General features: G+C 34.0%; 3 protein-coding genes and 1 non-coding gene across 6 annotated transcripts; 2 read left to right on the top strand and 2 right to left on the bottom strand.

Moving 5' to 3' along the window:
- Positions 1-1346: 1346 nt before the first annotated feature.
- On the bottom strand, positions 1347-1419 carry TRNAF-GAA (transfer RNA phenylalanine (anticodon GAA)). Its single transcript has one exon. It is a non-coding gene; the product is annotated as a tRNA-Phe (tRNA).
- A 3240-nt stretch (positions 1420-4659) lies between these two features.
- Positions 4660-7315, top strand: LOC133681534 (ADP-ribosylation factor-like). Of its 2 annotated transcripts, none has more exons than XM_062104598.1 (7): positions 4660-4770; positions 5417-5574; positions 5680-5750; positions 6413-6532; positions 6680-6798; positions 6885-6966; positions 7055-7315. In XM_062104598.1, the coding sequence occupies exons 2-7, from the start codon at positions 5427-5429 to the stop codon at positions 7058-7060; spliced, it is 546 nt and encodes a 181-aa protein (XP_061960582.1). In that variant the 5' UTR covers positions 4660-4770; positions 5417-5426; the 3' UTR covers positions 7061-7315. The 2 variants fall into 2 exon arrangements, with proteins under 2 accessions (XP_061960582.1, XP_061960583.1); XM_062104599.1 differs by lacking the exon at positions 4660-4770 and adding an exon at positions 4817-5112.
- Positions 7316-13034: 5719 nt separating this feature from the next.
- On the top strand, positions 13035-17898 carry LOC133682806 (pentatricopeptide repeat-containing protein At2g34370, mitochondrial-like). Of its 2 annotated transcripts, XR_009836725.1 has the most exons (3): positions 13035-15214; positions 15401-15555; positions 17522-17898. XR_009836725.1 is itself a non-coding variant. In XM_062106336.1 (2 exons), exon 1 carries the CDS (start codon positions 13155-13157, stop codon positions 15195-15197), a length of 2043 nt encoding a protein of 680 aa, XP_061962320.1. In that variant the 5' UTR covers positions 13035-13154; the 3' UTR covers positions 15198-15214; positions 17522-17898. The 2 variants fall into 2 exon arrangements, 1 of the variants encoding a protein (XP_061962320.1); XM_062106336.1 differs by lacking the exon at positions 15401-15555.
- A 1395-nt stretch (positions 17899-19293) lies between these two features.
- LOC133681871 (galactinol synthase 2) lies at positions 19294-21304 on the bottom strand. The gene is made up of 4 exons (XM_062105047.1): positions 20812-21304; positions 20176-20496; positions 19920-20054; positions 19294-19812 (listed from the first exon to the last, which is right to left on the bottom strand). Exons 1-4 carry the CDS (start codon positions 21139-21141, stop codon positions 19588-19590), a joined length of 1011 nt encoding a protein of 336 aa, XP_061961031.1. The 5' UTR covers positions 21142-21304; the 3' UTR covers positions 19294-19587.
- Positions 21305-21341: the final 37 nt, after the last annotated feature.

Raw genomic sequence — 21341 nt, 5'->3', positions numbered from 1 at the left:
ACAGTATTACTAGGGCATGATTCATTTTTTTGGTTCACTCGATGAGTGATTCTCATTACTTGACATGATCGGAGACCCGTGATGAAAACAGGCGACAACACACCAATAGCAAGATGAAGAAGGAGATGACCTGGTTTTGTCCTCTAGTCAAACAGTCAATCACTAGGCCTCAAAACTAAATTCATCATAAACCACTAAACGGAACGAGATCGGTTGGCTTGTGAATGATTACAAGATAGGCATTACGATGAAATAAGGATCAAGAAATATACAACTCCGATAGTTACGGAAAAACTCTAGGACAGGCATGGGAAATAGTGATATAGAAACAAAGTATTGTTCCTCTTCCCTCTTCCCTCTTCCCTTCACATGCGTGCTCGCTGTCTATGGTTTTTGCCCAATGTATTGGAAACCCAAATTATTACAAAAATAAAAGGAAAATGTCTGGAACATGGTAACAGACGGTAGTGCTATTATATAAAACAACATTACTTTAAAAACTAATCAACTAGAGTAAAAAAACATTAACATTGAATTAAGAATTAAACCACGTGAACTAGTTCGTAGTTGACACACATTCTCGAAATCATCAAGTACCAGTACTAATCTTAAACATAGGCCAGTGGTGGATAATTAATAAGCTTAAACAAAGAAGAACGTGGGGAGAGTATGTGAAGGGTGAGCTTCCCTCATCTTCTAGACGGACAGTAATTCTTGTTCCGAAATCTGCAAGGTACGTTTCATCTCTTGCTGGTATTTCTTCAGTCGTCTCTCTTACTTAGCCTTCCCTGGTCCCTTACCATGAAACTTATGACAAACAGCTTTAAAGGCTTGTTTTTCAGTCACGATCCTTCCAAACTCATCTCTCCTATCAATTTGTTCTCCTTTTTCTCAAAGTGTTCTTTTCATATCATCATCATTGAACTTGCGTTTCTTGTTCTTATCCTGCAGCGGCAGCAAGTGTAAATGGGAATAGATATTAATAGAATGAAAAAGTTTATGAAGTGCACCTGCTAATCCCTTACCAATTGCACTTCACGGATACCAGCTAAAATGATCGTCATCCTTAACCTGCACCGACTGCTGCTGCTGCATAAGATTGTCTTGATTGTTAACCGTTGCTGCTGCATCGCCGAAAGATTTCATCATGATTGTAGAGAAACTAAAACAAAAGAAGAAGATAAATTTTCTTTTCTGAAAGCTAGGAGGGAAATGAGAGATAGAGATTTCAATGTGGTTTCAGAAATTAAGCTTGTTGTATCGGGGAGAGAGATCAACAAAAAACCTTGCTTGGTATATAGCGACTTAATAGAGGCATAAATAAATCCCCGGCCCAAAAATATAAATGCGGTGAGCGTGGATCGAACACGCGACCTTCAGATCTTCAGTCTGACGCTCTCCCAACTGAGCTATCCCCGCTATTTGGTCAGTTTATTGTTATGTAATTATTAAACCATTAGTTCTAATTCACACTCATTTTTCTTCCACGGGGAAATAAGTTCAGCCGACATGGAAGGATTTCCAGGAAAGTTTTATAGGGATATATATAATGTATGTACATGACAGATACCTTCAGCTCATATGCCCCAGAGTATTCTCCTAGTCTTTGGCCTTTTGGAGTGAAAAGACTGACGAGGTGCACTTGGGACTCTCCATTCCTCCTCCCTCTTTTATTTTTTCTTTCAATTTTGGGGTAAAATCTTAATGTTTCGTTCATTCCTTCATTTCAGCAATCGAAAGGCTTGTCACTGATGCTAGATGAACATGGTCGGGCAGAGCTTTCCTAACTTCCTCTTACTACACGAAAAATTAGATTAGATCATGCATACGAAGAAACTTTCATCCTATCTGTTGTATCATGGATTGCTACCTCTAGTTCATCAAGAAAATAGGAACTTTAACTGTATCAAATCCCTTAGTTCGAGGGTCAGCCATGAGTTTAGCCGTCTATATTGTAGAGGCTTAGAATAAACCCTGAAACTATCTCTTCTTGTATCTATATATTCGGTTTATGACACATTATGATCACAAACATATTTCCTTTATTTTCAGTGCAAAAATTTGTTCATAACAAGACTGCACACTGTGTCAAGATCTCGAATTGGAGCAGCTTAACTCAGCAAACTACAACTGAACTGGCCATCAGCTAGAACAAGCTTCTCTGCTATAATAACTACGTCTAAAGAGAGAGGAATGAAACTCTGAGAAGGGCCATGGAAATGAGGGAAGCTGTTGGTACCATCCACGACCTCATATACCAATCAATCAACAAGCTGCACCAAACATGCACGTAAATTATAAGACTGATATTTCAGCGGGGAATTGAGATTATGAGAACTATGCAACTTCAGCGTTGTTGCTATGCAACTTCGTAATCAATTCAAACAGAGGAAACTGTATATGTAACCAACAGATTCATGTACTTCAAAATAGGACCTTCAAATTGCAGTAACTTTAATCTTGTGAGACTTCATTGCTGAGTTTCCCCTGATTCTACACGTTCCTGTTTTCACCAGCTCTTATTCTTCCAGTAGCACCTTCAAATTGCAGTAACTCGAATCTTGTGAGACTTCATTGCTGAGTTTGGAAGTGTCCCTCAAAAAGCAATAGCCAACACACACTATTTCCAAGAATTTTGATAATAAAAGGGCAGTCCGTAATTTTTATATATATCACATCCTTCCAGGCCAGATTCGCTAGGGCTTTTGTTAATGGACCACGTGTGGGTCCTGGCTTTCCAGACCCTCAAATGCTGGGGTTTTTTTTTTTACTTGCAGGCCCGCGAGCCTTTCTAATTTTTTGTACCCATCCTTTTTTTTTTCTTTTTTTCTTTTTGTTTTTTTATAAAAATACTCTTTAAATAAAATTATTAAAATATTTAAAAAAATTATCTAGTTTTCTCATAATTCTCAGTTAAGATTAGAGTTTTTATGATATATTAACAATTAATTTATAAAAAAACATATATATAACAAAAAAAAAGTTAAAACTAAAGGGAAAACATTGTGATTATATACATATTTTATGATGGTGTATAGTCTAATTATATTTTTGCCCTTCCCAAAAAAACCAATGAACTTGTCTTTAGGGGTAATATGATCTTTACACGTGATCTATTAGTTATTATGAAATTAACTAGAAACAACTTAATCATTTCATTTTTTTTAACATAGTAGAATTACCCTTAAAAAGCAAAAGATATTAAATTGCAATCCATGCTCATTTTATTCATTTTGCATATAAAAATAACAATTATACCCTTAAAAAAATGATAAATTATCACCTATGTGTTATTTTTGTCTTTTCACTTTTTTTTTTCTTGTTGTATTTATGTTAACTCAGGGAAAGGACTATCTTTTTAAAAAATAAAAAATATTAAAAAATGACTGAAATATGTATAGCATATGTCAACATATCATGCACTCTACCGCTTTCAAGTGGCACATGCAACCATTTGTGGTAGCTAACAAAAAACTTTCTTAGTGTGGTTGGATTTGTTTTAGATGACATTTAGAATTGAAGATTTTTTACAATGTCATTCTCCTTTTTTTTCATGTGCTTTGGTCTCCATTTTTTTTCTGCAATTTTTTTTTGCTTTGACAAGTTTTTTAATATAGATTTTTTACGATTTTATTTTTTAACATTAAATTGGTTAGGAATTGAGCTTTTTTATTGAACTCAGGTCTAGAATTTCATAGATTGCGTGTTTGGATTATTAAGCCTAGTCTAGAAAATTTGTTTGAGTTTCCTTGGTTTTTTTTTCTAGTTAATGTGTTTTCAATTTTATCCTTGAGCATCTATTTATTTTTTAAATTTCATACCCATTCTTTAATCAAACCAGGATCAGTTGAATTATGTACAAGGTCTAGCCGATAGAAGAATAAAGATAGGAAAAAGAAAGAACTAGATTTTCCAAGAGTCGTTAATTTCATGGGTTAACATGTGTCAATATAGTATGTCTCCATCTTTCTATATTGCTCCTTATTTTTTTTTCTGTGATTTGATCTTTTAACATTCCATTATTTCACATTTAAGCAAGGGTTAAGTAGGCGTTAAAATGACAATGACATGATTTTTTAAACTAGATTGTCATTTTAACAGGGTGACTAATTCGCTATTAGTCTATTAGGTTAAACAAGCCACATCAACTTTTTTAATTTATTTATTAATGTATATGATAGTTGATTAATTTTATCAGATATATTGAGCAAGTTTTTAATTCTCATTTTAAATGTTTTATCGCGTGCAGAAAAAAATAATAATGCTCATATTTTTTTGTAATCATTAAATCTTGATCTAACCCGCAACAAAGCACAAACCCGAACCAAGTATATGTTATAACATAAACTAAAATGCCTAAGACAATTATTGTTACAGTTTTTTTTTTTAATTTTTTAATTTTATCCTATAATTCAAAAAATATATCCTCACACAAGGAAAAGACAGGATTTCCAAGTGTCGGGATCAGAAAGTCCTGATCCCGAAACGAGAAACACTTCTCCTATTTCCAAACAGGCAGCAATCTTCAACTAATGCAGGCCAGGCCACAACGTGGTATTAACGGCGTAATAAAAGAAACCCATAAACAGGTAACCTCTTGGTGACAGTTAACGGCATACTTGACAGTTAAAATAGAAAAGGGCCACAAGGGAAAGGATCCACGTTAAGCCCTATAAAGACAAACAATTAGTCTCTTGGATCGCGTGAATATATGCCGTGAAGGACAGCTCCTCCTCCTCATTTTAATTTCCCTGTACTCTCTCTGCTGAGGTAGCTCTCCCCCCCCCCCCCCCCCCCTCCTCTTCTATGATCCCTAAGTCTGGAACCCTATATTCTGATCATTTGCTCAATTCATGCCATATTTTTCTCAATCGAATTGTTAAATTTCTGTGATTCGGATTTTATGTTGTTGATTTTGTCTGATATAAGATTTAGAGCGCGATTTGGTTTCGTTATGGCTTGATCTTAATTTTGATGTGATGCTGCCTCATGGATCTTGCTTTATATTATGCTTTTGTTTTTGCATGACATCAAATCGTGCGATGATACCTTAGATTTGGAGATCACTGGATGCAACACATCCTGTTTGGCACCTGATCTGTAGGAAATCAGGTCTAAATCCATGTCTAAGTTGTCTTCAGTTGAATGTATTATGTATTGAATATCTGAATTCTCTAGGTTTGTGGCGATTTTTTTGACTCAATGTCTAGATAATCTCTGGGTTCATATCTAGTGTGTTGATATGATTCTTTTTTGTTAGGATTCCGATTCATGATTCTTTTTTCTTTAAAAATGTGCAATGTTTTAAATCAAGGTGATTGAGATCTATTTTCTGATAATGATGTGGAATTGCATTTGATTTAGCTATGGGAATTTACAATTAGTGAGTTGATTTTTGGATTGTTGTAATCGGCAGACGTGAGAAAATGGGGCTGTCTTTCACCAAGTTGTTTAGCAGACTGTTTGCTAAGAAGGAAATGCGTATTCTGATGGTGGGTCTTGATGCTGCTGGTAAGACAACCATTCTCTACAAGCTCAAGCTCGGTGAGATTGTCACCACCATTCCTACTATTGGTAAGTCTCACATTATTATGAGAAGATACTAATTACCTTGATTTTAAATTTATTATCCCCTATATATTCTCTGTTGGCTTAGATCTGATGATGATGTTTGATCAGGATTCAATGTGGAGACTGTGGAGTATAAGAACATTAGCTTTACTGTTTGGGATGTCGGGGGTCAGGACAAGGTATGTGTATCTTAATGAGTGTGCATTTGCCTTTTTTTACTTTTGCATGAAGGTCATTATCATTTTGGGGTATCTTTCAATGGGTTGGGTTCAATAACAAGGAACGTCATGAAATATGTTTGCATTCTAGAACTTAAGCCTTCATGGTTCGAAATTTCTTCTTTAGTTATTGAATCTATGTACTTGAAAATGAGTGCTTATGGACGGTCTAGTGCTGTTTTGATTTTCCTCCATCAGCACTTAACATATTCATAAGCTAAATATGTTATGCCATTGTGTATGCTCTGCTGTTGCCTTTGATTATCAAGGGAAATGCTTTATTTGGTGGCTTACATTTTGAGACACTCACTAGTGCTAGAGTTTTCCAGCTGTTCCACCTCTTCACTTGACAACATCAGCAGCTGTATCACATTCTTTCATGCTATACATTGTTTTTATAAATCTTATGCTTGATTATTAGGATGGTCAAATGCATGACCGTGGCCTCTGCCAAATTCTCCTAGTGATGCTTGCTTTCTTATCCCTGTGCCATTTCTTTTCTTGTTATGTCCAAATCATAAAAGCACAGACTGATTCAGATGCATTACAATCAGTCAAAAGATTTTAATATTCTATCCCTTAATTTATTTATCAGTTGATGACCTATTATTTAACTTCTCCAGATCCGCCCCCTGTGGAGACATTACTTCCAGAACACACAAGGACTTATCTTTGTGGTTGATAGCAACGATAGGGATCGTGTGGTTGAAGCTAGGGATGAGCTACACAGGATGTTGAATGAGGTACCACAATGCTTCAGATTTTCTTAGGACTAACAAGGGCGGAACCATGAAAAGCTGCAGATTAAACTTGAATATACATGCTGTACTTTGACTTGTTACCTTTGCATGATTTTTCTGTGATAATAATACCTCCTGTTGTATTTACAGGATGAGTTGAGGGATGCTGTGCTTCTAGTGTTTGCAAACAAGCAAGATCTTCCAAATGCAATGAATGCTGCTGAGATAACTGATAAGCTTGGTCTTCACTCTCTTCGTCAGCGCCACTGGTAAGCTAACTTGTATCTGTCAGATGCCCTTATCCAGCATTCCACCATTCTCATGTTAACAGACTTGTTTATATCATTCATTGCAGGTATATCCAAAGCACATGTGCCACTTCTGGTGAAGGGCTGTATGAGGGATTGGACTGGCTCTCAAACAACATTGCAAACAAGGTAGAATCATGTGGTATCTCTACATTTGGATTATTCGAATGTGATGGTTGATAATTTGGTTAGCTAAACTGTGCCTTTCTGACTGCAGGCTTAGATGGCATAACTCCCAAGTTCTCGATTGCAATGAGTGCTGGAATACAGAGTCTATATTTGTTTTGTATTCTGGATTTTCCACCAGCTTACCTGTCTTAACATGTTTGTGGTTGCTTTTGCAAACTTTTCCGTTTGTTTTCTGTAGCTTCAGATTTTTTCATTAATTTTCGTTTTGTTCATGATGTTATCTAAATAGCATGTTTTGTTTTTCAGATAATTTTTTAAGGTAATGAATCTTGAGACTTTTTTCCATTTATCCTAGTTGTCTAGTGTTCCACTAAGTGAAAGTATTTGCTGTGCCTATGGAATTTAGCACGAATGTATTTAAGCGGTCAGTCAACCTTGTAAGCAAATGGAGGTATCAGAAAAGGTGGAGCTGGCAGTAGAGGCATCGCAAGTTGAGACTCGAGAGAGCATTTTTATTTGGTAAATTTTTTGCAGAAATCATCGTTACTGTGCAATTTATTTTGAGCAGAGGTCCAGTGACCACGGGAAAGAGAAGCAGCACAGTGTGTGGGTTCATTTGACTAGATATTGAAAGGGCATTACCCTCTTAGGAAATAGAAAGTACTGGATACGTTGCCCGTGTAACAATTTTTTTCTTAATGGAAAAAAAGTGATTTTTTAATGGAAAAAAGGTGATTGGTTAAAAAAATTCAAGATCTAAGTGGTAATTAAATAAAAAAAAATAACAAAAAAATTGACAAACAATTAATGGAAAAAAAGAATTATATTTAAGCTTATTAGATTATCGAACAATTTAATATTAATCTAATCTAAAGAAAAAAAAGTTCTTTTTGTAAAAAAAAACATTAGCTAAAAAAAATTAAATGGAGTTTCTAAACCTACTTTAATTTAAAAAATTTGTAACTTGCTAATTTTGAATAATGAAATTGTTAAAAGACTATTAATAGAATAACTTGCAAAACAAAATAGTAAAAAAAAAATTATGCTAAAACCCAACGATGATGAAATTTGAAAAAAAAAATATCTCAAACAAAAAAATTGTAATTTAAAAAATTAAAATTTAAATGTTAAAAAAAAATTATAAGGGTGAAATTGAAAATCATTTTGTAATGTAATAGATTATTTATAAATTAAAAAATGATAAGGGTGAAATAGAAAAAAAAATGTTGAGGGTTAACCCGATAGAATCAAACTGAAAAAAATAAGAAAACAAAAGGTCAAAAAATAAATTGAAAAAAATAACAAAACAAAAGCTAAAAAATGATAAAAAAAATATCAAATTAGAAATGAGAAAAAAATAGAGCAAACCTCTTAAACTTGGTCTAATCTCTAAAAGTTGTATCCCGTGAAGTTTTTTACTCGTATTAAATAAAAATACATAATTCTCAAATAATCTAACTTCAAAGGATGAAATTGGTAGAAAATTATTAATAAAAATTTTCAAAACCAACAAAAAAGAATGAGGATAAAATTTGATAGAATAAACCCAAGGAGGATGCAATTTAATGAAAAAAATAAAAAATAATCCCAAATAAAATAAATATCAATTAAAAAAATAAGAATAAAATTTTAAAGATAAAAAAATCATAAGGGTGAAATTGAAAATATCAACAAAAACCAAGCAAATATGAACAAACATCTTAAACATGGTCAAATCTTAAAAAACTCGTAATTTATGAAACCCTGAATTTGGGTCATATCAAGAAGTTTATTACAAGTCAGTTTAAAAATATAAATTTCAAAAACTTGTCAAAAAAAAAAGATAACAAAAAAGCTTTGAGCGAACCCGACATCCAACCCGGGTCAACAAATCAAACATGTAACCTAAGACATGAAATTGGAAAGACTCTATAAATAGGAAAGCTAAAAAAATATCAGCAAAAAAAATATTCAAAAAATTACTTTAAAAAATATGAGAGTCAACTCAGGCTACTCTTTCAGATCTATTATCCATGTCATGAGATTGAGGTGACCCCATTAGGCAAACTTGAAAAAACAAAGAAGCAAGATTTTTAATCAAGCAAATATTGAGGAATGGAATTAATAAAAAAAAAATCAATCAGAAAAACAATGCAAAAAAAACCAATTAAAATAATTAGAAATAAATTTGACATAAGAATCAAATGAAATTAAATATTTAGGGAAGAAATTATAAAAAATAAATCCATTAAGAAAATGATTAAAAATATAGCAATTCAAAGAATTAGGACCAAACTTGACATAAAAATAAATGGCTAGGGGTGGAATAGAAAAAAAAACAAATCAATTAAAAAAATGATTCAAAACAAAACAAATTAAAAAAAATTCAAATGATCAAGGATGAAATAAAAAATAAAATCCAATTAGAAACGATCAATGTAAATAAAACAAATGCAAATAAGAGAAGGTGGATTGAATCAAAATAAAAAAATAAATTGAAGGGCTGATATAATTTTTTGCTTGGTCAACACGCAATCTAAGGAAGAAAGAGAATGAAAAAAAACAATTTTAGGTCAAACCACGTTTAACCACCATATACATCATATACACACCACCTGGAAATAAAGATGATGTCAAGACAAATCAAACGATACAATGTAAACACGGTTACAACAACCGAAAACAGTTACACGCGCCGCCAGAAGGTCACTAACGCATGCATCAACAACTTTGTTGTTTTTTTTTATTTGTACAAAACCGAAAATGCCATTAGAATTAAACAATAATGACAAGTAAACTACGATGAAATTACAATTAAACTCTTAAAGCCAATGCTAAAAAATTTGAATGGTAAAGCTAATGTAGTAATTCTACTATTCTATAAAATATAAAAATACAAAAACGCCCTTATACAGAAGCATTACATTAGTAATTTTACTATACATTAAAAAGATATTTGTGTCATGGTGAAAAGAGGACCTTACCCTCGAAGCTATAAAATGACCAAGAGGACTTTACCTTCAAAGTTATAACATGACCAAGAGAACTTTACCCTCTAAGCTATAAAATGATCAAGGGAAAAAATAGTAATTATACTATTGCAATGAATAGTAATTTGTCTCTGAGGACATATTAATATCGCTTGGTGAATAGTTTTTTGGATAACTAGTTATGAATCATGCACTTCTAAAGGCTTTTTTTTCCTAATAAAAAATGTTTGCACAGAAAATGATGTTCAAATGTCAGAAGGAAGATAAATTGGCAATGATAACAGATGAAAAATAATGGTGCAACTTTATTCTCACTTAATTCTCAATGTGAAATTAGGTAAAAAAAAAAATCTTAGAAAACAGCCTCAGTCAACTTGATTTAATATTATAAACTTGTAACTCTGATAATTTAAGTTGAGTCAACCCGAGTTATCATGTTAAACTTGTGGTTCAAGTCATAAGATTGAGATAACATAGTAAAAAAAATATCATAAAGATCATTTAAAAAAACAAATGTCAATGTACGTTAACTTTTCAAATTTATGACTCAGGTTATTAAACTGGAAACACCCTATCTAGAAAAATTATGAAACTCAATTCCCAACCAACCAAATGTTGAAGGACAAAATTGAAAAAAGAATTCAATTACAAAAAAATAATAATTAAAAGAATGAAGATCAAAATCAAAACACAAAATAAATTTTCTCCTTGATTGAATGATGAAATTGAAAAGAGAAATCAATTTAAAAAAAAACCCAAAAAAACAAAAGTAGGAGGACCACATTTGGAAAAACTATATATCCCAATTTGGAATTGAATGATGAAATAGAAAAAAAATCAAAGTTTTACAAAAAAACCATGAACAAAAATTAAAAATCAAAAGATTAAGAATTAAGTGGAAATCCCTATAAAATAAAGGACAACTCTATAATTTTGAATGGCCAACATGAATTTCAAGGGAAGGAGAGAGAAAAAAATGTTGCTGATGACAAACTGTGCCGTCAATGACTACATGTGTTACCCTAAAAAGAAAGGATAGAATGACATTTTCAATGACATAGCGAAAGGGGATTTTGGGCAATGAAAGGAGTTGCACGCGTCACCTGAAGGGCGCTGACGCCTCTTATATATTGACACAACTATATATATATATATATAAGTACAGTGAATAATTAAAAACAAAAATTTTAAAACTGTTATCAACATGCCTTTTTATCTTTTACCGTTGCTATTTTGTTATTTTTATCTTTTACCATTGCTATTTTGTTATTATCAAGTAAGTTTAAGGGCAATTTGATATTTCACATATATATAAAAGGTAAAATACCAAATTACCCTTCACCTAACCTAATAATAATGAAAAATCATTGTGAAAATACAAAACTATCCCGTTGTTGCTAGTTTTATTTTTTTTCTTCAAAGAGTATTATAGTCATTTCACTGTGCTTTTAAAATAAAAAAAATTTATTTGTCCTCATCAATTTAGTAATGATTAATAAATCGTGTGAAAAGATTTCAATATCCCTAATAAAAAAATTTCAGTTTTTTGGTAGGAAAGGTAAAACTATGAAAACATTGTTCTAGTGAAAAATGTTTTCACTAATAGTATAAAGTGTTTTCCATGCATGTTTTATCTTTTGTTAACTAGACGTGGGTCCATGTTACACTACGGGTCCATATTTTTCTCTCGTAAGGAACGATGTCTAGGTGTCACAAACACGTTTTGAAGAAATAAGAAAAATCAACAACTCGTGTTATAGCCCCAATTGAGTTTAATAAGTTGGTTTTACTTTAATTAGACAATAAAAAAATAGACAATGATAATAAACAAATATTTTTATTAAAAAAAGATCACGATAGCTTGGAAAAAATACATTTCGAAAGTATGAAATTGGATAAAAATGGAGAAAAAAACCTAACTTAAGGCAATGTAATATATATGTAACCTTGGTAATAAGAGACGAGCCAACTCAAGTTAACTTGCAAAATCCATGGCCCAGGTCACAAGATCGAGATAACCCGATAGAAAAAAAATTAAAAAAACCACAAAGTCAATCATTTGTTGTTTTTTTTTAAAAAAACTAATGATGAATGATGAAAAGAAAAAAAGCAAAAAAGCTTATTGACTCATGTTAACCTTTCAGATTCGTGACCCGAGTCATTAAATCAAAAGTAACATGCATGGAAAAACCACGAAACTCAATCTTTAGCAAATCAAACACTGAAAAAAAAAAACAAAATGATCTAAAATAAAAAAATAATAATTGAAAGAATCAAGGTGAAAATTGAAATAAAAAATAAATTTGAGGGAAAGTATAAATTCTCACTTTATAATTTGTTTTTTTTTGTTTTTTATAGGGTTATCTTGGTTTTATTATCCACGTCGTGAGTTAACTCGGGTTGACTCGAGTGTTTTTTGTTCCTTTTTAATTGATTTTTTTTTCAATTTTATTCTTCAATATTGGGTTGGTTGAGAATTGAAATTCATAATTTATTTTTGACCTACTTTCTATGAGGTTATCCTAGTCTCTTGATCCAAGGTGCAAGTTCACCTGGGTTGACTCGTGTGATTTTTTATAACTTTTTTTTATTGCATTTTGTTTTTAAATTTCATCATTCAACATAAGGTAGATTATGAATTGAATTTCATAATTTATTTCAATTTATCTTATAATTTAAGTCATGAATTTGATAGGTTAATTTAGATTGATGGATCGTTTTTTTTATTTTTTTTTTCAAATTTATCTTTCAACTTTGTGGTTATTGAAAATTAAACTTTATAATTATTTTATTTTAATTTTTATGGTATTATTATCATTTCATAACCTGAGTTGAATTTATATGTTGTTTGATTTTTTTAATTAAAATATACATTAACCATACCCAAATAATGTGTGTGTGTGTGTATATATATATATATATTAAAAATTACTTCAATCGATCATATTAAAAAAAAAAATCATTCAAACGATGCAACGTCAACAATGTATAATATTTGACACTTGATGAGACGCTGAAAAATGGGCCTTGTGAACCGAAGACATTGAACTTGACAGGAGAAATCCAGGCCTAATTTACCTCATATATTAGCTTATGTTTTTTTTTATCTGGTACGGCTCAAAAATTAACTCCAACAAACCTAGACCTCGCCACTCAAATTGCTGAGCCTCACCTCTGTCTCTCTTTGAAGCAAGACCTATATTATTGATTGAGGCATAGATGTCCAGAAAGAGAGCTTCGCTTCTCACTATCAAATCCATCGCTTCTTTATCAAAGGTATGCTCTTCAAGCTTCGAGTCTATCACTTTTTTCAAGAATCTTAGCACCGCCACTGAAAGATTTGATTTTCAAAACTCGAAGGGGTATCACGAACAGAATTCTAATGAGCATTTCCATAAACCAGATGGGCCTTATGGTTATAACAACGAAAACTCTGGTGGAAACAACTTAAACCCTAATGGGGGTTTTAGGGAAAGCCCTAGAAATGATTTATGGAACAACCCAATTGGGAAAAATGGGAATTCTACTGGGTTTCATGGGAAAAATCGTGTAGATTTTCAGCAAAACTGTGATGGAGCTTCCTGGGAAAGAAGCAGGGGAGAGAATCATAATAACCGAGCTGAGAAAAATGGAAACTTTAGTGGTTATTATGAACGTAATAATGGGAGTTCTCAACAGAACTATGGTTGGGTTGGTGGGCAGCATCGTCAAAATGGGTATTATGGAGGACATGGAAATGCGCAACTGAGTCGGAACGAGCCTGGGTTTTATTCGCAAGGTCTTTCAGACTCACAAAGAAGCCTGAATAGCAATTACACTCATAATGTTGAGAAATTTCACCATGGTCCCAATGATCATTACATGGTAAATGGTGGACAATATCAACAGAACCAATATTTTGAACAGCACCAGCAGAACCAATATTTTGGACAACACCAGCAGAATTTGAACGTTGAACAATATCAGCCAAACTGTAATTCTTTTCAGAGCAGCATGGAGGCTTCTCAAGTATCAAACTATGCTAAACCTGAAGGGGATTCAACCGAATCTTCCAAAAGTAGCTTGAGTAGAGGTTCTATGGAGGAGCTGGATGAATTTTGCAAGGAGGGAAAGGTGAAGGAAGCTGTGGAATTTTTGCAGTTGTTACAGAAGCAGAGTGTTTTTGTCGATCTATCACGCTATTTGCAGTTGATGCAGGCATGTGGAGAGGCTGAAGCTCTAGAGGAAGCAAGAGTGATTCATGACTGCATTGTAAGATCACAGTCTCCTCTAGATGTTGGCACACTTAATAAGATCTTAGAAATGTACTCAAAATGTGGTGCCATGGATGAAGCGTTCAGTGTATTTGACAACATGCAAGAGTGCAATTTGACTTCATGGTATATCATGATAACATGGCTTGCTAAGAATGGATATGGGGAGGATGCCATTGATCTGTTTAATCAGTTTAAGCAAGGAGGACTGAAACCTGATGCACAAATTTTTGTTGGGGTGTTCTCTGCTTGTAATGTCTTGGGTGATATCAATGAGGGATTGCTGCACTTTGAGTCCATGTGGAAAGAGTTCAGCATTGTCCCATCAATGGAGCACTATGTGAGCATTGTGGACATGTTGGGAAGTAACGGATATCTGGTTGAAGCCTTGGAATTCATTGAAAAGATGCCAATGGAGCCTAGTGTAGATGTTTGGGAAACTTTAATGAATCTCTGCAGGGCACATGGGCACTTGGAGCTTGGAGATCGCTGTGCTGAGCTTATTGAGCAATTAGATCCCTCCCGCTCGAATGAGCAATCTAATGCAGGTCTTGTACCAGTGAAAGCTTCAGACATTGCAAAAGAGAAAAAGAAGAAGACAGCAAGTCAAAATCTTTTAGATGTTAGGAGCAGGGTCCATGAATATCGAGCGGGGGATACATCTTTTCCTGACAGGGATAGAGTTTATGCCCTGCTCAGGGGTATGAAGGCACAAATGAAAGATGCTGGTTATATTCCAGTAACAAGATTTGTGTTGCATGACATAGATGAAGAAAGCAAGGAGGACGCTCTTCTTGCTCATAGTGAGAGACTTGCTACTGCTCATGGTCTTCTGACCACAGCTGCTCGTTCTCCTCTTCGAGTAGTCAAGAATCTTCGTTTTTGTGGTGATTGCCACAATGCGATGAAGATCATCTCGAAACTTGTTGGCAGACAACTCATCATGCGAGATGCCAAGAGGTTTCACCATTTCAAAGATGGGGTCTGCTCTTGTGGGGATTATTGGTGAACATGATCTGCTTTGAGGTAAAGTATCAATGTCCCGTTTTGTTGTTTTCAAATTTGAAAAACTTTAAACTTGTGCTGTGACTGCAATTTGGGTAAATCTTGTCTTGGACATTAGTCATTCTAGTCTTCAGTTTTGGATTTTGAAATTTGCTTTTAAATTTAGTCTTCTGTTGTTTGATTCACATCGAAATTATTTTGAACCAGTCTGAAACAATGACGGAGAAGATCACAGAGAAGATTGATGGCCATGATTCATCTGTCTTCTTATTCTGATAATGACAGTTTTTTGCCTCTGAAATCGAAGATTTTTCAGCATTTTGGGAGAAAAAACGTCCACAAAGTTTTGGGCCAAGGCAAATGTACACAAACAATCACTCTCTCTCTCTCTCTCTCTCTATTGACTGATTTCTAGCTGTTTTGCTTCCTTTTCTTCTTTATCCAATTTGAAATTTGATTCATTCTCTAGAACATTCAATGGATTTCATTTCTTCAAAGAGAATGATCTGACATTGCCTTGTTTTGTGGTTGCAGAAGAGTGATTAGATAATTTTTGCATCTTCTGTCTTAATAATATGACCTGGTTTATTAAAAAAAGATTCTGTTTCTATTTATTTATTTTCACATTGTGCATGTGATTTCGTTTTAGGATTTGTTTTGGTAGCAATACTATCTGAGAATGGTTATAATATCACTTGTAGGTCCTTTATGAATGATTTTTAAGTCCTTATTGAACATGAGAGAATTGTGGTTCAAGTTTTGAAGAATTTTGCTCTGCTTTGTTTTTTTTTCCTGCCCTGGGAAACCAAAATGGCACGCCCTTTAGATTTATATCATAAATTTAAGTTTAAGCAGTCATTTTATTGAGATTTGGTTTGTATAACTTTGAATTAGCTAATGATTTAAAGTTTTCTAATTTGAACATCTAAATTCTGGAGGGTCATGGCAACTTTGAGTTATTGTCCAATAATCTTATACTCTTACATTTTTTTTTTGCTTGTGTCAATTTAACATGTTAATATGATCTGCCATTAACTTTTTGTTTGATTTTGGAATACAGGCGAGCTATATGTGATCAGTAATTATCATTTATGTGATCATTAATTATCATCCACTATAGTTTTCTTTCTTAATGCGCACTATGGTTTTGAGGATATCTCAGCAGCAGCACCATTTGCTAAATGGAAGAACTAGATTTAGGTACTGAAGTTCTCAGTATCTCTGGTAGCATGTTACAGCTTTAGGTAGTTCAGGTATTTCAGAGTTCTAATATTCTAATGTGAATGAGAAAATGAAAGCGACAACTTTTCTTGGGAGCCTCAGGATTCTTTGTGCCTGTGTGAGGTCTTGCATTTTAGATAGATGAGATGTTGTGGAGAAACATTGTGGTGGTAATGGCAATTTGCAACGCCCTTTCTATGTGTCGTGTTTAAGGGTATGAAGCTAGACCAGTATGAATACAATTGCTCTTAGGGAAATAGAGGACAAGGGACACATGAACAATTAAATGAACTTTTATCTAAAAGCTGATTTTATTCTTCCGTACTGACCTTCCAGCTTGCAGAAAGGTTCTGTCGTTTCTGTGTGGCTATAACTGCATTAAATGTTACACCTGAGCGGAAATAATTACGAGTAATCTTTACTACACTAGCTACAGATAACAGTTTGGACTAGGGTGGTAGGTAGGAAACTGTGTCAGTAGATGTTTCCCTTCCTCCTGTTGTCCCATACTTATTTTCTTCTCTATTGCCATGTTACTCGTGGAGTATGTATAGGATTGGAATGTGAGTAGTGCTTGTTGGACCATGGCAGTTGGCTCGATAGCAAACAAAACCTAGTTTGATTTTTGGCATGCTTTCTCATCAGAACTTGTAGCTTCATCTAAACCTCGTCTTGTGAACTACCAGAAAGCCACAATTTGCACTAGATAACTTGATAAAACTGATATTGCCATGTAGTAAGTCCAGGATGTTAAGCTCGCTATGTTGAATGAAGCTGGCTAGCCATTTCATGTGATGTAAGTTGAGAAATTATGATCATGCCTTCACCATCATAATTATGTGACATTATACCTCGTGCAATCATGGTGGTAGCAAGTACATATCAAATGTGAAAGAAGATAAAGCTTGGTCTCTGAATTATTAGACAGCTTAGGTAACTTCTGATGTGGATTCATTGATTCGCAGTGGTGGCTGTTTCTGATGTAATGAAGTGTTCATACTGTTAGTCATTGCTTTTGTAACAAATAGTGGCAATGCTTTTTTCCTATGAAAGCATAGATGTATATATTTAAATACATCTAAGGACTCTTTAATGTATGATTTTCAGGTGAGCTTGGAGGAAAGACAGGGATGACGACAGGAGGTTGATACGGAATGACTGGTTTAAATAGTAAAACCTGCATCCAACATATTTGTAGAAGCTACTAAATTGAAGCACCCATAATCAAAATCCCGTCTTTGGACCTTAGTTTTTGTGCTACCACTTTCATATCTTGTGTTTGAATGATAAAAACAGAAGGATCAGATCATTTTGAAGAGTCGGTTGAAATAATCAGAAGGCATAACAAGGGCCTATGATGGCTAGTGACGTTTGGTAATCTTAAGGTTCATGTTGCACAACAATTGGTATACGAACTCTTGATGTGAAGTGTTTTCCTGTCTTCATTTATTTTATTAACCGGGGACACTTCCCTCATTGTCTCATCTTGTACCAACATTGGAATGTTCTCCTTCCTTTTACCTCCTACGCGTGCATGTTGTTTGGTGTCTTCCTTATACCATGCTTTTGCGAGTTGTGATTACTGGGTCCTAGATTCTTAGAAATTCGAGATGAAAAAAAGACGGGGAATTAGCTAAATTAGCCTTATAAATGCTTTCGCTTTTTTTTTTTATAAAAAAAATATAATATGGGATAATTCTTTAATCTATATTTTTGTAATATTTTCATCCAAGTTGATGAATAAGAAAACACAAACATTACAGAATTAAGAAAATGAAGTTGCATGAACACCACATGATAATTCTTCTCTCCTTCAAATTTATTATGCCTTTTAAGAAATCTGGTAGAACCCCAATGTCCTTGAATTATACGAATTGAGTTCTCACTGTACGGGCTTGATTATTTTTGTGTTTTAATTAGAAGTATTTTTTTTTAAATTGAATATTTTATTTTATTTTATTTTATTCATTTCTTCAAATCAATTTTTTTATTTAGTATTTTTTAATTATTTTGATATACTAATATCAAAAATAAATTTTAAAAATAAAAAAAATAATACTATTTCAATACATTTTCAAATAAAAAACATTTTACATAATAACAACTATAACATTACTAAATCAAACCTAACCAACCCTCTAATTCAATTATATGTTTCACTGAGCCCGGTTCCGAGTCACACGGTGATGGGAATGATGAGATCAAGTGTCATCAATTGTGGTGCAATTATGGATATGATCAGGCGAACTCAGTTGCCTGTTCCAGCAAACATGGATTCTCGTGGGGGACCTTTTAACAAGATTTTGTTTTGGGAATTTTCTCAGCAAATGAATGGCATGGCCTGAGAAAATTTCGTCGTGAAGAGTCAGCTTTTTTCCAGTACTTACCAATAACTTCAGATGCTTGATGGTCTAACTTCAAAGCGAAGATGATCACCCCTGTTCGATAGTGCATTTAAAATTATTTTTAGATAGTTTTGAAAATTATATTTACCATAAAAATATCAAAATAATAGTATTTTTAAATAATTTTTAATAATTTTAATGTGTTAATATTAAAAATATTAAAAATCTATATAAATTTTATTATCATACATTTGTTTTTTTAAAAAAAATTAAAATCACCTCTCACCAATCATTTTGACCGCGCAATCATTGCATAAATGAAAGGACTCGCTAGAAAAAAACGGTGAGAGAGAGATCTGCATGCAATGAGGAAGAAAAACCAAAGCAGATTTTTAATTGGATCAGAGCAAGCACCAGTAATTTTAGACGAAAAGTAAGAATTACTCGCTGCAGTAAAACCACGTGCGTTCTATTGCAAAACGTTAAAAAAGAAAAAAAAAAGAGGAGTAAATTAAACTACTCTTGCTCCAGTAATTAATCATACGCAAATTTTTCATTTCACCGTTGTTCCAGTAGCTTACAATGGCGCACCTCTGTGCATACAGTCATGATACAACGCTCATCACATATTATCAACAGAATTAACTACCAAGAGAGAAGATAATTAAGGACTGCTATCGATCAAAATTAAGTTTATTCCCTTTCTAGACAAGAAATCACCGCCCCCAATTTCAAGAGTAAAAGGATTCCGACATTTCTCTTTCACCCTGATCATTTCTAAATCTATAGGTTGTTGCTTTGCTCTCTCTCTCTCTCTCTCTTCCATCTCTAAGCAGCGGATGGGGCAGTGACGTACTGAACAGCTCCGGCTTCAGAGAGAGCTGCAATGAATGACTGCAAGTTCACTGGCTCAGCATCAATACCATCCGCCACAGATTTCATGTAATCCAGCGATTCATCATTGTAAATGCCCCACCATTTTTCCACCAGCATCTTTATGTCCTCCCTTTGCATGTTCTCTTCTTTGCCAGTGTATCTCCATGGCTTTGAGCCCTATATATAGATACATGTACATCAGTAAATCAGAAACAGAACTACGGATTTTCATTCCCACAAATTAAAAGAAGATGATACAAAATAAGGAAAAGTGATATACCCACCGCTGCACAGTAGTGAACAACTTTGACCCTGTCAAGCTCCACGTTTTCTGGGTGACGCCATAACATGGCAAGAACAAGATTGTATACTAGAGGAATTGGCTTGTAAATATCCTTGAAGTACATGTTCAAGAAGTCCTGCCAAAAGTCAACGAAAAAGAAAAAGAAAAAGAAAGAAAAGGTTGTTAGAAAAACTCTTTAACTTTCATTAAACACAATAAGAACATCAAATTCAAAATCACGGACCAGAACACCATACCTGCTCTGCAAATGGCGTAGGCGGAGTGACCTTGAGAGTCTTCAAGAGGTCATGATAGGTGGAGATACTAGGTTCAAATACAAACATACCAGCATTGAAGTAAAGAGATGGTGGTTGACCCATCTCAGCAGGCCACTTGACCTTGTCAGGGCATTGCTGGCAATAGCCGATCTTGTACTGTGGAGTGTGGCTCCATGTTTTCTCACAGAAACAATCCATCACCGCATAGAAATGACCATCAGGCAGATCAAATAAGTGGTCTATGTTGTCATAAACCTGGATATCTCCATCCAAGTATATCATCTTGCCGTATTCCACAAACTGCATGCAATTAAAATCAAAATTAATATAAACATCCTCAACACATTTTCTAGAAAATAAATAAATAAATGTCCGGCACGATGCATTTAATTATCAAGACATAATAAAATAAAATTCATTAGACGACGAGGTTGCCCTCCTTGAAGATGATTCAGTCATTACTAAACAAGCTCTTTTCCGTCCATATAAAAATATACCGCGTAATTTGTCAGAGCTGAGACCCAAGTCAGGCAAGTATCAAGCCTAGCTCCCACACTAGATTGACACGTGTGAGAAAGAAGCACCCGACAAATCCACGTGTAACTAAGTACGTACCTCCCAAATACGGAGCTTGGAGTAGTTGATGACATAATAAGCCATGGCAAACTGGGTCTGGTTCTCTGGTGGATAAACGGGTTCAATTTCCCGGACTATGCAACCCTGCGACTCTAAAATCCGCCTGTGTTCCTCTGGCACGTCAGGCAAAACTGCAACGATTAATGGGTATGCCGTTTTGACTTTCCTTAATCCTTTGGCTAACCCAACAACACCTTTGACGTAATCTCCATTACCAGCCAAGAATGTTACATAAGCCCGGCTAGGTAAGCTAGCAGGTTTGGTGAACCCGGCTGGTTTCAAAGCAGCCTGGACAAGCTCAGGAGCCATGTTGCGGTTGCGGTTGCGGGAGAGGGCGGTGAATGAGGGTTACAGAGAAGGGTTTGAAAGAGAATTTGAGAGAGACGAAATGGAGAAAAAACTAAAGCTGACTGTTTTTAGCTGGTGGCTTCGTGTTTTTGGTTCCTGAGGTGATGCTTTAGTTGAAGAGAGTGGGGTATAAATAAGATAAATAAAGTGGTTTTTTTTTT

Source organism: Populus nigra, chromosome 2, assembly GCF_951802175.1.
Source record: "Populus nigra chromosome 2, ddPopNigr1.1, whole genome shotgun sequence".
In the NCBI taxonomy this organism is placed as follows: domain Eukaryota; kingdom Viridiplantae; phylum Streptophyta; class Magnoliopsida; order Malpighiales; family Salicaceae; genus Populus; species Populus nigra.
Note: the sequence above shows the minus strand (reverse complement) of the source record. Positions and strands in the feature narration are given on the sequence as shown.